The sequence below is a fragment of the Silene latifolia genome, chromosome X (assembly GCF_048544455.1).
Source record: "Silene latifolia isolate original U9 population chromosome X, ASM4854445v1, whole genome shotgun sequence".
NCBI classification, from domain to species: domain Eukaryota; kingdom Viridiplantae; phylum Streptophyta; class Magnoliopsida; order Caryophyllales; family Caryophyllaceae; genus Silene; species Silene latifolia.
Window position 1 is genome coordinate 112,295,752 of NC_133537.1, and position 22,448 is coordinate 112,318,199.

A 22,448-nucleotide genomic window follows, 5' to 3' on the forward strand; every position below is an offset into this window, starting at 1 on the left:
ACGCAGATGTCATTACTTAACCTCATTATGAAAATGAATTGGTTAAACCTCCTTCTAAAAGGGATATTTTGAAGGATGTGTATTAGGTATTACTCATATTTAATAAATGACATTGCCACACATCATTATAATATGAATGTGTTAGAGATTTAAAATCTCTTTCCATAAGGTTAAGATGAGACCTCTTCGAAATAGGAATTTTGAAAGGATATGATGGGAACATATATGGTTTCATCTTAATAACTTTGCAAAGCAACATACATTCCAAATTTTGAAATATGTTCAATTGAGTAATCAATTTCGAAACATGTGGAATTAAGTGGGAGCATTAGAAATTATCATGTGAAGTCATGGAATTTAGTGGGAGCTATCATCCTTTGAATGTTTACAACTCATTACTCATTAGGAATGACAAGCTAATATCTTCTTTCACAAAGAAGTATTTGAGTTTTAAATTCTGGATGAATTTGGACTATGATGAAACCAATTACGACAAGAAATATTGGATTAGTATTAAGAGATACACATCATGTCAACATACACATAGGTTATTCATGTAGATGAAAATGGAATTGCCATTAGCAGTCATGGTCGTTCATTGAACCTATGAACGGTTGATCTCATGATTATTAGTAACTAATGTTTCCGCCATTAGAATAATCATGCACATGTCCAATGGTGAATCATGTGCATATGAGCACGATGACTCATTGGTAAGCCATTATAGAAACGTCATGAATTCTCGAGTAGAATCCGATGAGCGATTTCGGTGTTTGATGGAATGCTCTATTGTGTGTCAAGAGGTTACACATGTTATAGAAAATCCGAGCACATGCAAGGATTTATGAGAATCCTAAACCTCTTCTAGCTAGAAAGAGAAATAAGAAGTTTTGGAAAGATACATAGTTAGAGAATAAGTTGCTCAAAACTAATCTTTCCTAATATACTAGGACTTGTGAGAAGTGCTAGATCAATCATCTTGACAAATTGTTACAAGACACTGCAAAACATATACCTAGTGCATTGTGTGTGAATGGAGCACTTGATCAGTACAAGTTATATCATTCACCACAAATTCATTCGTTATGTGATAATCGATAAGGAAGTTCTTTCAAGATAAAGAACCAAAACCAAGGTCAGGAACCTTGATGTGTACTTGGTAAGGTTCATGCTATGAGAGAGAACATGAATGTAAAAGAAAATGCAAGTATAAGAAGTTTGAACACATGGACACATGGCATGTTAAACTTCTATTGCAATCAACAAGTGTTTATACACTTACGATTTGCATCACAAGGTTGTAATATGGTATTGACTACCCGAGTGTGATGTCGACTTTTGTCGTTTGAGTTATTATTAACTCACCTTGTACATTGTTATATCCAAACGGGTTGTGGAGACAATTGAACCCCGTTAAAGTGAACATGGATTAACATTGTATTTGCCCATAGTTACTTACATAAGGTGACGTCTCGAAGTGACTAGAGTGTGATGCGATTGATGGCAAGTTCAAGTGCCATAGAGTCATGTGAGATGACTAGTCGATCACATAGGCAGACTGTTAGGAACATTTTGTCGGGCCTAATGACCGCTTATAGAGTTCTGGCAAATTTATATAGCCTGGTCATGGCGAGAGCTGCTATAGTATTCAAATGAGTCGATTCTTTTGACTAAAGACTATTCGCCTAAGATGGCACAGTTTCAGATTAACTTTGATTTGTGTTACTACGACCTTCGTAAATGGGGTCAAATGGGCATATTTTGGGTTATGATGGCTGTGGCTAGTCGAAGGGAATGAGTGCGATAGGAATTGTCCATCCCTAGTCAGGGCTATAACAATATCTCAGAGCCACTCGAGGAGTAATGAACTGGAAATGCGTGGCCACGCTCGGAAGGTATCTATGATAGATAAATCCGGTCAATCAGTTATTCTCCAGATCGAGGAAACCACTCTCGATATGATCACTTGCAAGTACGACCTGAAAGACACATTGCATTGAGTGGGAGATAGTAATAGGACAAAAGAATTTGTGACGCACACTTGTCGAGGACAAGTTGGAGATTGTTGGAATATGTGTCCTCCGACAATAATGCGATCACGACTGTTGATCATGATGATCACATGTTTAAATCTCATTATAAAGAATACAATTGGGAAGTAATTTTACTGTTAACTGGTCAACATATATCTGTAATGATTGACTGACTAGAGTTTGACATTACTGTCGTGCGACGGTGGTGATCAGTTGACCCCCTAGGTCATACCTATAGGGCAACACTCTTAATTGATCATTTAATTAATCGTATAACGTTACGAGTTAATTAAATTACTTGAAAAATTGACGGACGATTTTGGAAGTAAAATTTACGTATCTCATTGAAATTTGATTAAATGAGATACGGTCTGAGTAATTGAATTGTATCATTAATCAGATGAAATTATTGTTTAAAGAAACAATTGAAATTGAATGAATTATTATAAATACAATTTATTGTGATTTGTAAATTGGTAAAATATTTTGGTACAAGTAATTATGAATTACTAAGTCGATTTTTGTATATGACGTATTTTTTATTAATACGTTGATTTTTAATATGTTAAAAATACATAACAAATTTATGTTACATATGACATGTGACATATTGACAAATTTGACAAAAATAAAATGGGTTCCATTTTGTGAAGGTATCGAAATTAGGGGAGGATTAGGATAAATATTGTGTTGTTTAAATTAGTGGAAAACATAATCATTCACTAATAGCCTAGCCATGCAACCCTAGTTTGCATTGTGAAGACAAACAAAGGCATGCATTGGCTCCCCTACCCTCCTCCTACCCGGTTTTCTTGACAAAGAAAGGCAAGGGTTTTTGCCTTATATTTTTGATAAAACAATACATAATGTTGTTGTTGTTACTACAATTATTCATTCATCAAAAATTAAGAATTTTAGAAAGATAAAATACTTCCTCTCCTCTTCTCTCTCAACAGGTTTTGGGAGATTAAAAACCAAATTATTTTGGGTCAATTTTCATACAAAATTAATATTATCTAGTATTCATAGTATTAATTTTAATTAAGAGTAAGCTTTGGGTATAATACTTTGGGAGAGATCCTATACTTGGATCTTGGTTCTTCCACTAAGGAAAGCACAAGAACAAGAGAGAAAGGTGATCTCTCTTGTGCCCATTTGAACCGAATTTCCAATGTAAGACAATGATTTCTCCTTTATATTGTTCATTTGTTTGCATGCATAAGATCATTAGTTAATTTTATGACAAATTAAATTAAAACATATATGAATATGTAAGTATATAGATCTACTTTTCCTTCACCTTGTCCATTAACCAAGATGCTTGTTGGTCCACTGGTACTACCCACAGGCTGCCAATAAGAAAGCACTTGTTAGTGAACTGATTCATGACTCAAAATACTCAACTTATTGCAAAAAAGGTATAGGTATATATACTTACATTTGTAAATGCATTCCCTTCTTGATCAATTAGCACTCCAAATCCTTGAGGTGGCTGTAAACAAATGAAATTAACTTGTTAGTGAACTTACTGAACTTACAAAATCTCAAGAACACTAAAAACTTGTAAGCAAATGAAATAAATAGGTTACTTACCCTAGATCTTCCACCACCTCTTCCATCACCTCTTGCACGACCTCTTCCACCTCCTTTGCCACTCAATATAACTCTTCCACCCTTACCAACTCTTGTTGGTTGTGCTATGGCAGAATGATGAGTCTGTGATGCCTGGACATCTGAAGTGGCCTCAACCCTTGGATATTTTCTAGGCCTGCCCATGGGTCTTTTTGGTGGTGGTGGTTGTGTTTTGTCCTTATCAGGACACTTCCTTTTGTTATGTGTATTTGACTTGCAAACAGAGCATGTCATTTCAATGCCATGCCTGGTTAACTTACCTTTCTTCTTTAGATCCTCATGAGGATCTCTCCTCCTTTTCTTCCTAGGCCTACCAGGCCTTACCTTAATGGGAGGGGGATTCAGAGGAAGCTCACGTTTTGGCCAATGTCTTTGACCAGGGACATGATCTATCCCAAGATTATAGGACCTCAGATAAGCCTCCCTCTTATAGTAGTCAGACACATAGTCCTTAGCATGACCATGTACTTCAAATATAGCACTCACAGCATGAAAGCATGGGATACCTGTTAACTCCCATTTTTTACAGGTACATGTCCCAGCCTCTAAGTCAACAGTTACATGATCAATCCCAATATACACTTGAAACAGAGTTGGCCTAGATGGTAAGACTTTACACATAGAAGCCTTATCCTTCTCTATTTCAAGCCTATCCTGGACCTTTGGACATACCACATGTGAACTCCCCTCCATCTCAATTTTTTTCTGAACTAGCCTTTGCATAATTAAAGTCCTAATCTCTTCAAGCATGTATATGAGATGTTTGGATCTTGCACTAATTATGTAAGCATTAAATGTTTCAGACATGTTACTTACTATGACATCATTTTAGGTGTGCTTTTGGATGAATGCTCTACAAAATAAGGTTGGGTTGCAAGCAATGAAAGCATCAACAGCTTTAGGATCAGCTTCCTTCAAATTGTCAAGTGCTTCATTGAAGTCAGGCTCATTATATGCCTTGGCACAAGCCCAAAACAGAGTCTTCATATCTTCCCCTTTGTATGTCTTGTGCCAGTTAGCAAATATATGCCTGACACAATGTCTATGCTCAGCTCTAGGAAATTCCTTAGCTACCATAGCCACTATACTCTGTAGGACAATAAATAACCATGTATAAGAGAAATAACAATGTATAAGAGAAAAGTAAAGCCACAATGTAGATTAAAAGAGAGAAAAGTAAGGGAATATACCAGATGCTGATTAGATATAATGGTCATTCCTTCACCATCATCTATCCCTAAACTTTGCTTTAGTTGTTTGAAAAACCACTCATAGCTTTCATGGTTCTCACCTTCAACTACTGCCCATGCCAAAGGATGCATTTGCTCATTGCCATCCCTACCCACAGCTGCAATTAGTTCTCCCCCTAAGAATGTTTTCAGAAAGCAAGCATCAACAAACAAAATTCTTCTGCATCCTAGTAACCACCCTTGCTTCAGAGCATCAAAGCACACATAGAACCTCTAAAATACAGCAGAGTTTGATGTGATGTTTGGGTTGGTAAACAAGGTAAAGTCACTTGCTGCATTTGTCTCTTCAAGGGCTGCCATATAACTACCCAGCCTACTATAATGTTCCTTCATAGAACCATGTAACAGCTTATAAGCATAATACTTCACTTTGTATGCAAACCCTTTCTTTATTAAAACCTTATATGCTCTTCTTACAGTTTCTATGATGTCAGCAGCAGGCCAATGTGGTTTTGCTTTAAATACATCTAGAAACTGCTTTGCTAACCATGTAGACTTCAGTTGTCTGTTGCTTTCCATTGTCCTTTGACAAGTATGTCCTGGATCTACTGATTTTACCACAAATGCTGCACTTTTGTTATCCCAACTACCATATAGCTTAAATGGACAACCTCTTTTACACCTTACTCCAAGATTTCTCCCATGAGTAGTGTCACTAACATCAAAGGTCAGATCTCTACCTTGAGCAATGGCATATCTAGTGACACACTCTCTAAAAACTTCTCTGGTTGGGAAACTAATTCCCACACACCATCTCAATTTGTTGAAGTCAGTTATACAATTTACAACTGGAACCCTTGCTTGAACCCCCTTGCTAGGTATACTCTCTTTATCACGGTTACCTGGGGTATTTTCCTCATCCCCACTCTCATCATAATCACTCAATTGTTGATTAGGGTGCTCAGTAGTGGTGGAACACTCTTTTATTTTTTCTTGTCCACTCAGTTTTCCTGCAACTGCTTCTAGTTGAAGTTGTTCTACAATTTTAAGGGCACCTGCATTGAATTGTTTCAGTCTAACCCTTGCCTCTTTTAACTCATCATCAACATCAGACAGATCATCCAAGTCTCCCTCATTCAATGCTTCATTAACAACCTCAGCTTCATCATCTAATTCCACATCTGACTAAGTTTCATAATCCTCAGATTCAAAGTCAGGGTTATAACCAGGGTCCTCAACTTCGTCCTCACTTGATTCAATAGCATTTACACAAGCTAAATCAGCATTTGCCTCATACTCATTAAAAAGATCTGCTAAGGTCAGCTCATTGCAATTATATGAGGTTTCAGGAGGCAGTTCATGAACACTGATGTCTGGTTCTGTGGAAGATGGTGGTATTGAGCTATGAACAATGATGTCTGGTTCTGAGTTCAATCTGGGTGAGCTTCTTAAGACAGTATGAGTGCTTGCTTTTTTGGATTTTAATGTGGTTGTGCTTTTGTAGCTGCTTGGTTTTGAAGTTGTGATTGTGGTTTTTGAGGTGCTTAATTGTGATGTAGTTGGGGGTTTTTTTAGTGTTTGGTTGTGATGAGACTCAGCTTTTCTTATTGCTTGTTTGACTAGGACTTGTGATTTTTGTGTTAAATAATGCAGGGGTATCAATTGTGGCAGTGGGTGAAGACAAAGATGGTCCCTTTATACAACTACTTCCCTTTCTTCTAGGAATCATTTTAGCTGGCATCTTCATTAAAGTAAGACCATCCCCACACTTTATCAGCTGCATTAACTCAGTAAAATCACACTCAGGTACTATATAACACTCACTCTCTCATCAACAACCATCTTACCAATAAACAGAGCATCACTGTCATCAATAGCCCTTTGTAATCCATCTTTGGGGCTCATGAAAAATATAGCATCAACTTCCCTCCTAAACCCACATTTCTCCGCTTCCTCAACTAATGTAAACCAGCACATCTCATCTGGGTCAATGCCAACAGTCCTAAATGTACTACCCATAAAAACCAGACCATTTTCACCCCTTCTAAAATAGCCACCATGCCATAACTTCAAAGTCAGGGTTTTCAATTGATTTCCCTGATTAATAACAAAATTTGAATAACAAATCAAGAAATTGTTTTAAATCATTAACAACTACAACAAATAATTTATAAACACAATAAAAATGATAGACATAAATCAAACATTGGAAAAAATAGGGAACAATTAAAATACCTGTGTCATCGCGATTGGAAATTAGGGCAAAAATCGATTTGAAAATATCCGCCTTCAATGAACAAAAACAACAGGATCATTTAGATTAGGGTTTCTGGGAAGTTTGATGATTAATGGAGATTGCGTGCGTCAAATTAGCAAGGAGAATAATGGTGATGTTTGATGAATTTTTCTGGGAATCCGGGGAGGTATTATGGTGAGAGTAAGAGAAGATACAAAAGGGGAAAGTTGTTTAAGTGAGAGATGATCCTGTTGGCTTTCAAATAAAGACAACCTGCTAATCTGGTTGCCCTTCAACTAATACTAGTATGTGGTGAATAGTATAATAGTAGATAGTAATCGTAGTTAATCAATAGGTCATAGTAATTTGAGAAGGGCACCCATAGTTCATAGTATTCCCATTAAATAACCCAAGTCTGAATTGATAATTTGATACGAAACAGTATTGATTTGCTTTTAGACATATGAAAGGATTTTGTTGTTCTTTTTTTTTTTTTGGTAAAATATAAGTATATATTATAAAGAAATATCATAGTACAAGGTCCATATATATCAATTACAAGAAGTTCAAGCTATTAAGCCATTCAAGCTCATCCTTTTTCAGAAGCTGCATATCTCTACTCCTGATCCTGGCCCTCACCTCCTGTACAATCACCTTACTAAGCTTTTCAGGCCTAAGAATAACCAGCTCCACCCTACTCTTATTCCGTTGCTGCCAAACCTGATAGATAGTACTCATAACCAATGCAAAATGAACTCTTTTCTTGACCTTGGTCCCAGATTTATGCAGACACCAGTCCATCAGATCGTTAGTAGGAAAATCTCCCCCAATATTCTGATTCAATGACTGTATAACTCTCCTGCTATAAACACAGTCAAAGAAAATATGTTCCCGAGTTTCAGTAGCTTGCCCACACAGGAGACAGTCAGCATCATTAGCAATGCCATATTGCAGAAGCTTGCTCTTAGTATGCATTGCTTCATGAGCCCATAGCCATCCCATAAAACTGGTCTTAGGGATATTCCAAGGGCTCCAAACAACATTCATCCATCTGACCTGAGGTCTTAGCCCTCTCAACCACCTATAGCAGCCAGCAAGAGAGTATCCTTCTGGTTGTTCATGCCATCTACCAGTAGAGTAACCTGCTGCAAGCTCCTGTTTGACCCTGCATATACGTCTCCAAACCCAACTGGAATTGGTAGTAGGCTCATATTCTGACCAGGCCTTCCCTTTCAGGTAATTGCATTCCACCCAATGAACCCAGATAGTGTCCCTTCCCTCATAAATCTAGTCCACAAGTCTACCTACCAGAGCTTTATTCCACATCTCCATATCCCTGAGTCCTAAAGCCCCTTCCTCCTTAGGTCTGCACACTTTGTCCCAAGCCACCAAAGGGGCTCTCGTATAATCAGTACCCACGTCCCATAGGAAATTCCTGCAAGTGGCTTCTACTTTTTGAACAATCCCTTTGGGAAGAATAAACATTGAAGCCCAGTAAGAACAAAGAGTCTTTAAGACAGCCTGGACCAAAATCAACCTACCTGCATAGGAGAATTTCCTAGCACCATAGCTATGGATTCTAGTGCATATTTTTTCAACCAAGCAGTCACAATCTCTCTTCTGCAGTCTAGTAGTTTGGATAGGCAAACCTAAATATCTGAAAGGTAACTCTCCTTCACTGAATCCAGACACTCAAAATCTCCTGCTTGAGTTGATCAGAGACCCCACAAAAGTAAGCATTTGATTTTGATGCACTCACTTTCAATCCAGTAGCTTTTGAAAAATTAGAGAATGACCTCAGTAAGTGCATCATAGATTCTGCATCTCCTCTACTGAACATAAGGACATCATCAGCAAACATCAGATTAGTGAGCCTTAACTTCTTGCACATTGGATGAAATCCAAATTCATATTCAGCAGCTGCATACTTGAGAGTTCTGGTCAGGTATTCCATACATAGGGTAAAAATGAGGGGTGAAAGAGGGTCTCCCTGTCTCAGGCCCCTCTTCCCTGGGAAAAAACCAAACATCTCACCATTCAGAGAGATAGAAAAAGAAGCTGTGGTAATACATTGCATTACCATATTTCTAAATCTCAAGGGGAAATTCAATATGATCAGCAGCTTGTCCACAAACTCCCACTCCACGGTATCATAAGCTTTCGGTAGATTAATCTTAAACATACACCTAGGAGAGGAAGAAGGCCTTTTATACAGTCTAATCAGGTCCCGACAGATCAAAATGTTCTCTTGGATGCTTCTGTGTTGAATAAAAGCTCCCTGATTTTGGTCCACTATATGAGGGAGGACATCAGCCAGTCTTGCACACAAGATCTTAGAGATAACTTTGTAAATTACAATGCAGCATGCAATGGGATGATATTGCAACACAGTCTGAGGTCTATCACATTTAGGCACCATAGTAAGGTTAGTAGCATTAATTTGTTTTAAAATCCTACCATGTTGGAAAAAATCTAGGACAACAGTGATAACATCTTTGCCTATCTCACCCCAAGCATCTTTAAAGAATCTACTATTATACCCATCAGGTCCTGGAGATTTGACATCAGGGATGCTAAAGAGAGTATCCTTGACCTCCGCACAGTGATGTGTCCGAGCAAAGAGAGCATGGTGGGCTGCAGTACACCTAGGGCCTTGGTCAATAATCTTCTTGTGAATTCTTTGGACCCTTTGATTGGAACCTAATAGATGTTTGTAATAATCCAGAAAAGCATTTTGCACCAGTCCAGGAGTATCACATAATTTTCCTTCCATATCCTCTATCATAATAACTCTATTTTTATTCCTTCTCTGCTTAATAGTGTTATGGAAATAAGCACTGTTGGAGTCACCTTCCTTAATTCAAACACTCTTTGCCTTTTGATAGAGAAAGCTGTCTCCAGCCAAGCTCTTAATTTTAAGCTCCTGAGAGGCCTCATACTCCTTCTGCAATAGCTGCTGATTAGCAGGATCCACTCCCAATTGCTTTTGTAACTCCTCAACCTCCTTCTGCCAGTTGTTTTCTCTATATCACTAAAAGCATCTTTGTTCAGTTGGAGCAAGCCTGCCTTAAGTATCTTCGAATTAGTGGTCAATTTATAGAGAGGAGTGCCCTCCATGCTCCTGTCGCAGAAATTTTTAACAGTAAGGATAAAATCCTTAAAGCTTCCCCACATATTTAGGTATTTAAAGCCGCTCTTACCCTGCACACTATTAGCACTTCTAACCAGGCATGGAGAGTGATCAAACAATCCCTCTGGTAAGAAATGAGCAAACTTATCAGGATAGAGATCACACGAGTCCTTGTTAACCAAAAATCTATCAATTCTGCTATCAATTCTCTCCTCAGGCCTTTGCTTATTATTCTAGGTATATAAGGATCCAGTTGCAGCTATATCCACCACCTTACAGTCCTCAATACACCTCCTAAAAGGTTCCATTTCTGCAGCAGAAGTAGCTCCTCCATATCTCTCACTAGCAGCCAGCACACAATTAAAGTCACCTGCAATGGCCCATGGCCCTTGTACCTGGCCAACAATTTTCCTCAGATGATCCCATAATGGAGCTCTCTCTTGGATCCCATTAAAAGCATAGACCATAGTCAAATAGCAAAATCCTTTGTCTATCAAAGATTCTATCTTCATGTGAATAAATTGGGCATTGTATTCAATGAAATGCACTCTAAACATTTTTGGTTGCCACAAAATCCAAATACGACCCCCAGTATGATATCCATTATTTGTTGATATACACCACCCATTATTGAAACTATTTACAGCCTTAGGGAAATTTTTATTTTTTATTTTTGTCTCCAAAAGACCAAATAAACTTACACCTTTATTCTGTAAAAAATAATTGATACTTTTCTGCTTCCCTACTCTATTCATACCCCTAATGTTCCAGAACCCTATACTATCCATGAGAGTGTGTAGGTGAGAGTTCATTACCATTTGCTCCAAACTGCTTCCTTGAGGGTGGAGAAGATAAGACTTCCTTATAAGAATGTGCTCCAAATTCCTCATTGCTATAACCGCCAGTCTCTTCACCCCTCCTAGTCAAGATAGTCAGTCTCTTAACTGGGGATTTTGGAGTATTATCACTCCTAACTGGAGCCCTACCTGGTGCTTGAGCAACCTGGACAGTTGCAGCAGTAGCAGTAGTCCCCAGTACCAGCTCCTCAGTTGTTTTCTTAACTACGGGCCTCCACACTTTTCTAGTAATCACAGGTCTCTTCTTCTTCTTTTGCTCTCCTCGTTTGCATTGTGCCCCTTCATGACCCATCCCATGGCATTTACAGCATGTAATGGGCCTCCACTCATACTCTACTCCCACTTTAACCACATCTCTTTTTTCATCTTTGAAAGAGACAGCTGTTGGAAGATGCTGGTCCACCATCATCTCCACCATCACTCTAACAAACCCCAATCTCATCCTCTCCTCCATTGCTTGATCACTTTTAACATACTGACCTACCAAACTAGATATTTTTTGGCAAACTTTTACCCCAGAATTTAATTGGCAGGTTATGCAGTCGTATCCATGCTGGGACAGATTTTACATCCGCTTTTGATAATTCTAAATCCTTAGTCCACTCTTTAACTATCATAGGCTTGTTATCAAACAGGAAATTCCCAGATAATAACACTTTCTCCTTCATCTCCATAGATTTAAACCGGACCAGAAAAACACCATTTGGCAAGAAGGAGATTTTATCAATGTTGAACTTCATCCAAATGCGCCTGATAAAACCCTGGACCACCTCCCATGGAGGATTAGCTCCCAGGATGAAACACATAATCGCCCGACTCCAATACTCAATCTCTTCCTCCACATCTTCTGGTTGTAATTGGAGCATCTTCTCACACTCTGTTTTTTCATCGTCTTCTACCCGAGTCTCTGTTTCCTGAGTTTCAGTCACTATGGTTTCCTCCTCATCATGATCATATTCGTCCTCCTCATGGATAGATTCATCCTCACTTTCAGTTTCAACTACCAATTCTGGGATTCCCATGACTTCGTTGATATTTTTCATCTTGCCTCCCTAATCAACATCTAGACCATTATGAATTTCAGTAGGGTTTTCCTCATTGCTTAATTCCGCTTCAGAGCCATTACAGGACGTATCATTATGCTGTGCAAGGATGTTCCGTCCTCGTAGAGACATCTTCCGTTGTCTTTGAAGGTTAGATTTCCTTGCCATAGGCGCGAAATCTAGGTCAAACTTCGCTTTATCTTTCTACGCAGTCATCGCTTTCTCTCTCTAGGGTTTTTGTTTCTCGTAAATTTTTTTTTTTTGTTTTTTTGTTCTTAACTACTCTTATTTATTAATCATAATAATTGATTGTTTATTAACATATTTATATATATATTAATATGGCTGACATTGATTGTGTGCATGTTATACTTTCACATATTATCGTAAACCAACATCTTCAATTATTATTTTTGGAAAAACTGATCAAAAGAGACTGATTGCATGTTAAGTAAGCCGGTACTTTTGTGCATATTGGTCTATTCTTGTTTTCGTTCTAGTTGGTACAATTTAATTCATGATAGTCAACCGCAAGCAAATTAAATTATCCTTTTGCTTTGTATGATATAATGAGAATTGTCAACACAGAGGAGTTTTTTTATTTTATTTTTTTTAAAAAGGACATATGTGATAAATTTCTTTGATATAAAATTTCAAAAGTTATATTTCATAAAGATGAGCAGATATGTCCATATTATCATTTTCGCCCGTAATTCAAAGTTTTAAAGGTTTATAATAATTTAACATCGTCTTATAAAAACAATATAGCCCATATTGTTTTAAATGTAAGTGGCCAGAAGTCCACATGTAAATGCTAGTGGTTAGAAGCTCAAAGCTGCGATTTTATGAACTGCATTTGTGTTTCAAATGGATAAAGACGTCTTTATTTAGGCAAATTTATTTGTGAATTGATTCTTGTGCACCTGAAGTTGAACAATATAATGAAATCTGAAATTTGATCATTTCTTTGGAGCGAATGAGACATCTCATAAAGAATATGCCTGTAGCAGAGATCGAGAACATGTAAAAAAATTGTGAAGCCTAATAATGTATAATGTGATCTTACTTGAGCCAAATACGTTTTGAAAGAAAATATCTCATATAAGTAAACATCTTATGAAAAGACACGTGAGAGTTATATATGTTAAAAGTTCTATATGAATAAGGAAAAGATTAATAGACGAGTTAATTAATATTTATGCGATGGTCCGAAGTTCATAATGCTCACAAATTATGAAACTACTGCCTAAAAAAATACTAAAACTGTGACCAGAAGTTCATAGTGTTTACATATACTAAATTATGACCTGAAGTTCATAATATTTACAGACACTAAAACTGTGACCTGAAGTCCATAATGTGAGTATCAATAAAAATTATGACAATGAAAACTGTGGCCTGTAGTTCACAGTGTGTGGACAGCGGGGGCCCACGGGGGCGCTCGGGAGGAAGAGAACAAGCGTTTGCATTTTGTTGGAGTCGCCACCAATTTTTATGGGAAATTGGAACCGTTCGAATACCTCGTGTCATGTCAAGACACAAAGTAGTGACATGAACACTAAGCAATCGTTACCCTTAGTATTCTATGTCTAGAATGACTCTCGTGGATGCCAATGAACATGGATGTTCACAGAGATCTGGAGTAAGGGGTGAGGGTACGTATTAGGAAGCTCTTTTGATCGAACACCTAATCCCGCCCGCCTCGATAGCGGCCTCTACTAATGATTAGGGACATCATCTATACTTGATATATCGTCGATTATATGCATGCAATGCAACATCCAAGTGATTGATGGTCATAAAAGCAATAAACATGGATGAGACGAATACGAATGAATTATTTACAGGGAAGAATGATTGATTAGTGACATGAGTGAACAAAATAGACTAAACATGATGAATTAATGACGAATTAATGACGAATATCATGAATAACAGATGGAAAATATATCAAGGATCGAATTCCAGAAACTCAATATGAACAAATCGAATTCCTACAACCCGAATTGAATTTAATGACGAAAACCCGCAAATATCGGATTATAAGGGATTTAAGTCGAATTTAATGACGAATTAAACATGTGAATGAATGATAAATAATATACATGTGAGATGATAAGCTATTATGTCAAAGAATTAACAGGAAACAAACGAAACAAATTTTGACGAACGAATTACAGAGGACGAAGGAAGAAGAAAGGAAGCAGGAACTGCGACAGCCTCACGAAGAGGCGCAGCAGGAACTGCGCTCCTTCGAAGAGGCGCAGCAGTTGGTGCGTCCTTTCTCGACGGTTTGTCTTCTGGAAATCCGTAAAAAGAGGTTTTAAAGCACGGTTTTAGAAATCGGTTTTAATAAGTATTTTCGACATAAACCTTACATTAATGATGATACAAAAGTAAAGAACAATAATAAAAAAAAGATTATACACCCTCAGACTTACATGTTTGACGAAACGAGAAGGACTAAGTTATCGATTAACGATGCTCGACTCGAACTATAATGCAAATATGAAAGTGCCCTCGTAAGAGGAAAACGATTAGATTAATTAAGTTGATTGATGTGGAGTTGGTCAAATTGGTCGGTCATGCAAACGAGGCTGGTACTCAGAGGGATCCGAGCTTACGTGGTCGAAAGTTCAAGCACGTAGACGCCAAAAAGTAAGAACAAAGGTCTAGAATACAAAGGGAGAAGAGAAGGGCGGACACTCGCGTGAGAAATATGAGGAGCGAAGGCTCCTATTTATACTAATCACGTGAAGGAATTAGGGTTTCAGAGAAACTTTGGAAGTGAATCTCGGAAAGATATAAAAAAGATACGAAAAACACGCAGAAAAGGACCTGGGAAGAGGCGCAGCAGTCACTGCGTCTCTTGGAAGAGGCGCAGCACCTGTTGCGTCTAATCCCAAGGGGTTTCCTCCTGCGGAAGAAAGATTTCCGTGTTTAAGTTATGGTAGGACAGAATATTTTGGTTTTCCTTAATATCTTGTATGAATATTACGGGAAATTATTTACCAAAGAATAAAGATTGTGAAATATTTATAAAATATGGAATAGAAATATCCGGAACATTCCAGAACATTCTGACTCGGGATTTAACGGTTATCAGAAAATGAAGACGGTTTTAGGCCCGGACTCCAAATGTACTCTAATTACTGTCAAAACGACCGTATCGGCACGTAGATGACAACTAAGAGGTAGACATTAATATTTGAGCAATCACTTGTCGATGAACTTACATTTAATCGTCACAAATCGTTCCGCGTACCAAACATGCGGCCCAATCATCACCGGGTGGTTTGCGAGAGGTGCAGAAATGAGGTATCTACAGAGCCCCCACTTTGACTGAGGCCTGGACAAGGCGATAGTCAAAGTATAGCCATCAGGTCAATCAAAGATTATAACCTGACGACTATGGCGATGCGAGGCGGCTCAAGGGGTCTGAGCCAAGGACCTGTCGTCGGGAACATTTTAGAATCTGTCGACTATCGGGGAGGGTCGTTTAAAGTCCATTAGCCTACGTAAGGAGGCTCGCCAGCCATAAGAAGAGACCATACCTGAGACTTCTTTCTCGAGATGTTTCCGGAGTTGCGTAGGAGCTAAGGGTAAGACCTAAAAGATATATAAGGGTTGGTGCTAGGGTATGGGGCCCTAAAGGAAAGCATCGGCAAGAAGGAGGCCCGAATATAAGTTTAAATTAAAGGGTAAATAAGGCTCGAGTGTAGGAACTCTACTAGTCTGGGAAATTGTGGAGAACGACATCTTTATCGCACTCCGAGGGGAAACAAGAAATATTTTGAGTAGCAGGACACAGGCGGGAACTGCTGGGAGAAATCTGTTCGTGTTCAGCTTCAAACAAACTTCGGAAGAAATAGGGGCTGATATTGATCTCCATGTCTCGAGAGAGAAAGTCTATCCGCTTACTCTTGTTGGGGAACATAATTGGGAATTAATCTCCGTGTCTCGAGAGGGAAAGTCTATCCGCTTACTCTCGTTGGGGAAATATAATGAAGGCGTGTCGAAACACCTGTGAAGGAATAAATGCTCGTTGTGACAAGCAAGGTCCTAGAAGCGATAAATAACGTGTAATAGCCTGCTGTTTGGCTTAGAAATGCGGGCCGGAACGAAAGATAATCGTCAAACGGACCAAAAGGATAAGATAGCAACGAGGAAGAGGCGGACCAAAGATGGGCCCACAAATAACGAACTCATAACAAATTTTTGAAAACTCGTATGGAGGGAATACAAGGAAGAGGCGCAGCAAGAGGCGCACCAAAGATGGGAACACAAGGAAGAGGCGTTCCTCTACGGGAGGTTGGCGTACTGGCCGGTTGTGGTTAGCATCTTTTCTCTCCTTGATTTTTGATTTTAAAACTACGATGAAGGATCATCGATTAATGAGAAACATTTGACTTTGCAGGAGGTTGAGGCGGCGGGCATCGAGCCCCCAGAGTACCCCGAGACCCTCGAGTACACTAACGCGACTGGGAGGACGACGATCTCCGAGCTGCGTGACTTTGACGTGGCTGTGACGGATGCTGGCCTGGACGATTGGCAGCATCTGATTCGGAGGGTGAGCCTCTAATTTGCCTAATTCTTGTGTAAGAACACATTTGGTTGAACTTATTCAATTATTGAGAATTCCTTTTGAAAATGCAGGTTGCGCCGTCTCAGTTCGAGGCGTTGTGGAGGGTGGCCAACCGGCTGCGAGCTACTGCCGTCGAGGCACTTGTCGGCGGTCGAGGTCGTCAGGTATGATCCTTGTGCCTATTTCGTTTTTTTTTTTGAACTTTGATTTTCCAACTTTTCTTGTAATTGCTGGAAATGATTGACATGAGCCAATTTCGTTGTTTTGCAGGGGGACCGCGAGCTGGAGTGAGAGTTGGCTCAGTCTCGGGAGGAAACAGCTCGCTTGTTGAGGGAGCTCGAGGTTCGGGACGCCGAGATTGCTGCTCTCGCGAAAAGAGTTGCGGAGCTGGAGGGCGACAGGCAGTAGTTTTGTTTTGTTGTATTTTGCACATTTGTACATTTTGGTCCTTCATTTTGAACATTTTGGACTTTGTTTGGGGCGAAAGCCCCCAGTTTGTTGTACATTTCCCTTTTTGGTTGTATATAAGATGGCCTGAGTGCCTTTGCTGCTGGGTTGTGTTGCTTGTATCTCTGCAGTTAGCTTTGAAACGGGTTTGGTAGATGACGGTTTACGCCGTCATGCTGCCGAAATTTACATAGAAATCACGCAAAACATACATTTGTATATAGACATGGCCTAAATTAGCGCAAAACGAAAGACTCAAAGGAGTGTGAAAATGCAAACATTTGCAAAAAAATTGCCGCAAATGACCGGACGGTAGGGAGGGTTACTCCTAAAAAAATAAAAAAATAGAAACCTATAAGTTTAGAAATGAAATGAAAAAAAAAGGAATTAAATTAGTATGAAACTTATTTCCTATAATGAAAATTATTTCCTAAAATGAAAATGTGCAAGTTCGGTAAAATGGCGAAAATGTCGATGTCGCCTCGAAATGCGTGCCCGCAGAATTAGGAAACACGAAATATGGTAATTTCCACGTATTTGCCAAAATAATAACCCGTAGGAATAGGAAATTATTCATCACGGAATTAGGAAAGATCCAACGCGGAAAATCACAGAAATCAAGCTTAGGAAGAGGCGCAGCATGAGCTGCGTCCTTTTGAAGAGGCGCAGCAGGTGCTGCGCCTGTTCCCAGGTGGTTCTGTTCTGGCAGATTTTTGGAAACAGAAATTAGTATAAATAGAGACGTCGATAGAGCTTTTATTCACACAATTCTTCCGTCTCTTCTTCATCTTATTACATAAAATTCTCAAAATAATTCCTCATCATGAATACTTTGGAGATTCGCGTAAAAGAATGGACCAACGAATTTTCAAACGTGGAGAAATATGATATGGGCGCCTATAATCTTGGATCATTGTTGAGTTTGAAGCTTATCAAGGTTGTCAAACCATTCTTGGATGCTTGTCTTGATTATTGGGACCCGAATTATCATGTTTTTGCGTTCCCTGGAGGCGATATTTGCCCATTCCCTGAAGAAATTGCCGCGATTGGTGGGTGGGACCCTGAACACTTGCCTGCCATTCCTTCTACTTCGCAAGGGTATAAGAGCAAATTTAGAGACTTGCTTGGGTTGACTAGACTTGAGATGGACCGTCTAGTGACCTCGAAGGGAGTGAGAATGTTGGACTTCATTGACCGATTCATTAACAGGGCCGACCCCACCGTTTCTTATGTTGCTAGGCGAAGGGCATTTGGATTTTGCTTGTTGCATGTATATGTCTTCCAAGGGCATGTTGATGAAGACTTGAGAGGTGATCCCCGTCTTCTGGGCCTTGTTGAGCAAATGGAGCTACGCAGGAGCCCAGCCTGTTTATGCTTAGGAGAGATCCTGTTGGGCTTGGATAATAGAAAAGCGAACCGCGACCTACCGTATTTGGGAAGTCCCGTCATTCTGCAGGTAAAAGAACATTTCCTTCTCTTTTTCTTTTTTTTGTTTTTTCTTCTTTTCTTCTTTTTTTGTTTTTTTTTTTTATTGTCTTATACCCGCTTTTGGTAGGTTTGGCTTATGGAACGGCTTCGATTGATCGTGCCCCCAGTTCATGTTCCTTCTTATCATGCCCGTTCGATTGCGATGAAGACTAGGCTGTACATGGTGGACTTCACCCGTGTCTGCAATTATTGGGAGAACAAACTGAAGAGTGATGATGGCCCCTTGATTAGGTGGATTGTACCATGGTGGCACCTTAAATCTGTCACTAGAGTGTCTTCCTTGGATCCTACTCGATCTGTGCACATTCCTGGCTTGGAATTTATGGTGTGCATCTTCCCGGAAAGGCTGATGAGACAGGTTGAACTAAAGCAGATGATCCCGAAGCTCGATACCGTCCCGCAGACTGCCGTGGCGCTTACTACAGAGAGCCGAAGGGAGTGGGCCATTAAGTGGGCCCAAAGAAACGTGTGGTTCTTGAACTCTTCTGCTAATGCCTTATGGGTGTCGGATTCTTATTTGCGATGGAGGAAAGCTACTACTCCGGAAGAGCGCGAGAGATTGAGGAAGCGCGAGCCCGTTGACTACAAGGTGCGCGAGGTGGAAAAGGAGAAAGAGAAGCATTTGACTGAGGGAGAGGAGGAAGCCGGGTTTCGAGTTGTTCATCCTTCGAAGAAACCGAAGACCTCTCCTGTCGTGGATAAAGTGATTGACAAAAATGGGAAGTCTAGGCCTCGAGAAAGACTGTTGGTGATTAGGTCCGAAGTGGCGCAAGAGCGTCCGGCTCGAGGTCGTGACAAGAAATATGATAAGAATGACAAGGGAAAAGGGAAGATGGAAGAATAGCCCAAGTCTTTGCTATTATTTATTATTATTATTATTATTATTGTTGTAATAAAAAGGTGGGGTTTTTAGAATCCTAGCCTATTTTTATTTCTTTTATTATGTAACGTATTATTATTATTAGAAGGTGAATGAAATAAAAAAGGTTAAGTGGTTATGAAACCTGTTGTCATGTTCTATTTATTATTCTTGTCGAATTCCAAATGCAATGCAAATGTCCTTCTATTTACATTTTAAAGTAATGGGTTGTATCCCATGAAGGATTGCCTACGTATTCATTTACAAAATGAAATCAAACCCTTGGGCGTAGTTCGATTAAATGTAAAAGAATAATTGTTCTAAGCAAGAGCTTGTAATGAACTTAGAAAATAAGCATGAGCTTTTTACTTACCCTGAAGGTGCAGTTTAGTTTATTTGATGATATGAGGATGACAAAATTGTCAAAATTCAAGAGCAAGGTGACATTAGCTTATTTCAGCTTGGCCAGGGGCCGTTTATTTAGTGCCACAAGAGCGACACGTGAGGTTGCGCGAGGCGCGTTTTTGTTCCTATTCTAGGCATAGTACCGTTTTAGTTGGTCGAGGTTTGTTGGGTTTGAAAACTCATTCCCATCTAAGTCTGTGATCCTAACCGCACCCCCTGGAAGTATGGACTTGACTAGGAATGGCCCGGCCCAATTAGGTTTGAATTTTCCCCGTGGGTCAACTGGTAAAAGAGCTCTAACCGACTTGAGCACTAAATCTCCTTCTTTGATGTTTCTTGGCCTAACCCTTTTGTTGAAAGCTCATTTGATACGCGCTTGATATGTTTGGACATTATGCAAGGCGCGTAGCCTACGTTCATCTAGGAGGATGAGTTCTTCATATCTATCCCTCTTCCAATCGGCCTCTGAGATTTGACTTTCGAGTAAGATATGCAAGGATGGTATCTCTAGCTCAACTAGTTGTACAACTTCCATGCCGTAGGTCAAATAGAAAGGAGTAGCCCCAGTGGGCATCCTAACAGATGTGCGATATCCCCACAAAGCAAAGGGTATCTTGCTCGGCCAATCTCGATAGTTGTCAATCATTTTCTTGAGAATTGTGACAACGTTTTTGTTTGCCGCCTCTACCGCGCCATTAGTCTGAGGTCTATAGGGCGAAGAGTGGTGATGCCTAATTTTGTACTTGGCTAGCGATTTGCTCGAGTCTCAGCTTGGAAATGTGATCCATTATCACTAATGATCTCATGTGGGCAACCGTATCGACAGATGATGTTGTTTTGTATGAACTTTGCCACGTTTTTAGCCGTGAGACTAGTGTAGGAAGCCGCTTCTACCCATTTTGTGAAGTAGTTGTTTGCCACTAGGATGAAACAGTGACCTCCTGTTCCGGCTGGAGTTATCTTCCCGATTATGTCGATTCCCCAGGCAGAAAATGGCCAAGGAGATGTCATCGTATAGAGCAATGAAGGAGGGACGTGTTGTACATTCCCGAAGATTTGGCAATTGTGGCAATGTCTTACGTATTTGATGCAATCGGATTCCATTGTGGTCCAATAATACCCCAAACGTGTGATTTTCTTTGCCATCATGGGCCCACTCATGTGAGGACCGCATTCTCCATCGTGGACTTCTTCCATCACTTTTCGTGCCTGTGAATGATCAAGGCAACGTAGGATTACACCAAGAGGTGTTCTTTTGTATAACTCTCCTTGCATGAGAACGTATTGGGAAGCTAGTAGGCGTATAACACGTTGTCCCCTCTTGTCCATATCAGGTGGATAGGTACCATTGAGCTTGAAATTCAGGATTGCTTGGAACCAGGGTTCCTGCGCGATTTCCTCTTCATCGGTGATTTGGTGGACATAAGCTGGCTCTGACCGTCGTTCGATGCACAAAGGCATTTCCACCATGTCATCTGGCATATTAATCAAAGATGCGAGTTTTGCAAGAGCATCTGCAAATTGATTTTCTTCCAGAGGTAGGTGTAGATATGTCACGTGATCAAAAAATTGGGCAACTTGGTCTATTCTAGCTTGATATGGCGCTAGGCTTTCGCTTCGGATTTTCCAAGATCCCGTAACTTGATTGATGATTAAGGATGAGTCCCTATGTACTCGAAGGTTTTTAATGCCTAAGCTCACTGCCGCTTGTAGTCCAATGAGACAAGCTTCGTATTCTGCAGCGTTATTTGTTACCTCGAAGTCGAGTTTGACAGCGATTGGTGTATGCTCGCCTTCAGGAGAAATGAGTAACACTCCTATTCCAAATCCTCTTAAGTTTGATGCTCCGTCAAAGTAAAGGTCCCAGGAGTCTACGTCAGTTTGGAGTATATCCTCGTCCGGAAATGACCAAGTATCTATTGCTTGTGCGTCATTGATGGGATTTTCTGCGAAGAATTCGGCGACGGCGCGACCTTTTATAACTTTCAGAGGCACGTATTTGAGGTCGAATTCTGAGAGCATCAAAGTCCATCTTGCTAGGCGTCCGTTGAGGACGGGTTTCTCGAAGAGGTATTTGACTAGATCCATTTTGGAGTATATTTTGATGGAGTAGCTAAGCATGTAATGGCGTAGCTTCTTCGTTGCCCACACAAGAGCGAGGCATGTCTTTTCAAGTTGTGAGTATTTACACTCGTACTCCAAGAACTTATTACTAAGGTAGTAGATAGCCCTTTCTTCACTTCCTACAGTTTGAGCTAGCATGGCCCTCATGGCTGTTTCGGTTACTGTGAGGTATAAACCAAGAGGTTGATCTCGTTGAGGTGGCATGAGCACTGGTGGTTTAGCCAATATCTCTTTGATTCGGTCAAATGCCTTTTGACAATCATCATCCCACATGGTGTGGTCTGTTTTCTTGAGCTTCTTGAAGATAGGCTCGCAAATCATGGTGAGTTTCGATATGAATCGACTTATATCTTGCACTTTCCCTAGGAATCCTCTGACTTCTTTTTCTGTTTGAGGTTGCGGCATTTCGATCAGAGCCT

At 39.8% G+C, this 22,448-nt stretch overlaps 1 protein-coding gene across 1 annotated transcript; it reads right to left on the reverse strand.

Moving 5' to 3' along the window:
- Window positions 1–7,646: 7,646 nt before the first annotated feature.
- LOC141618113 (uncharacterized) lies at window positions 7,647–8,576 on the reverse strand. Its single transcript, XM_074435227.1, has 2 exons — window positions 8,400–8,576; window positions 7,647–8,246 (listed from the first exon to the last, which is right to left on the reverse strand). Exons 1-2 carry the CDS (start codon window positions 8,574–8,576, stop codon window positions 7,647–7,649), a joined length of 777 nt encoding a protein of 258 aa, XP_074291328.1.
- Window positions 8,577–22,448: the final 13,872 nt, after the last annotated feature.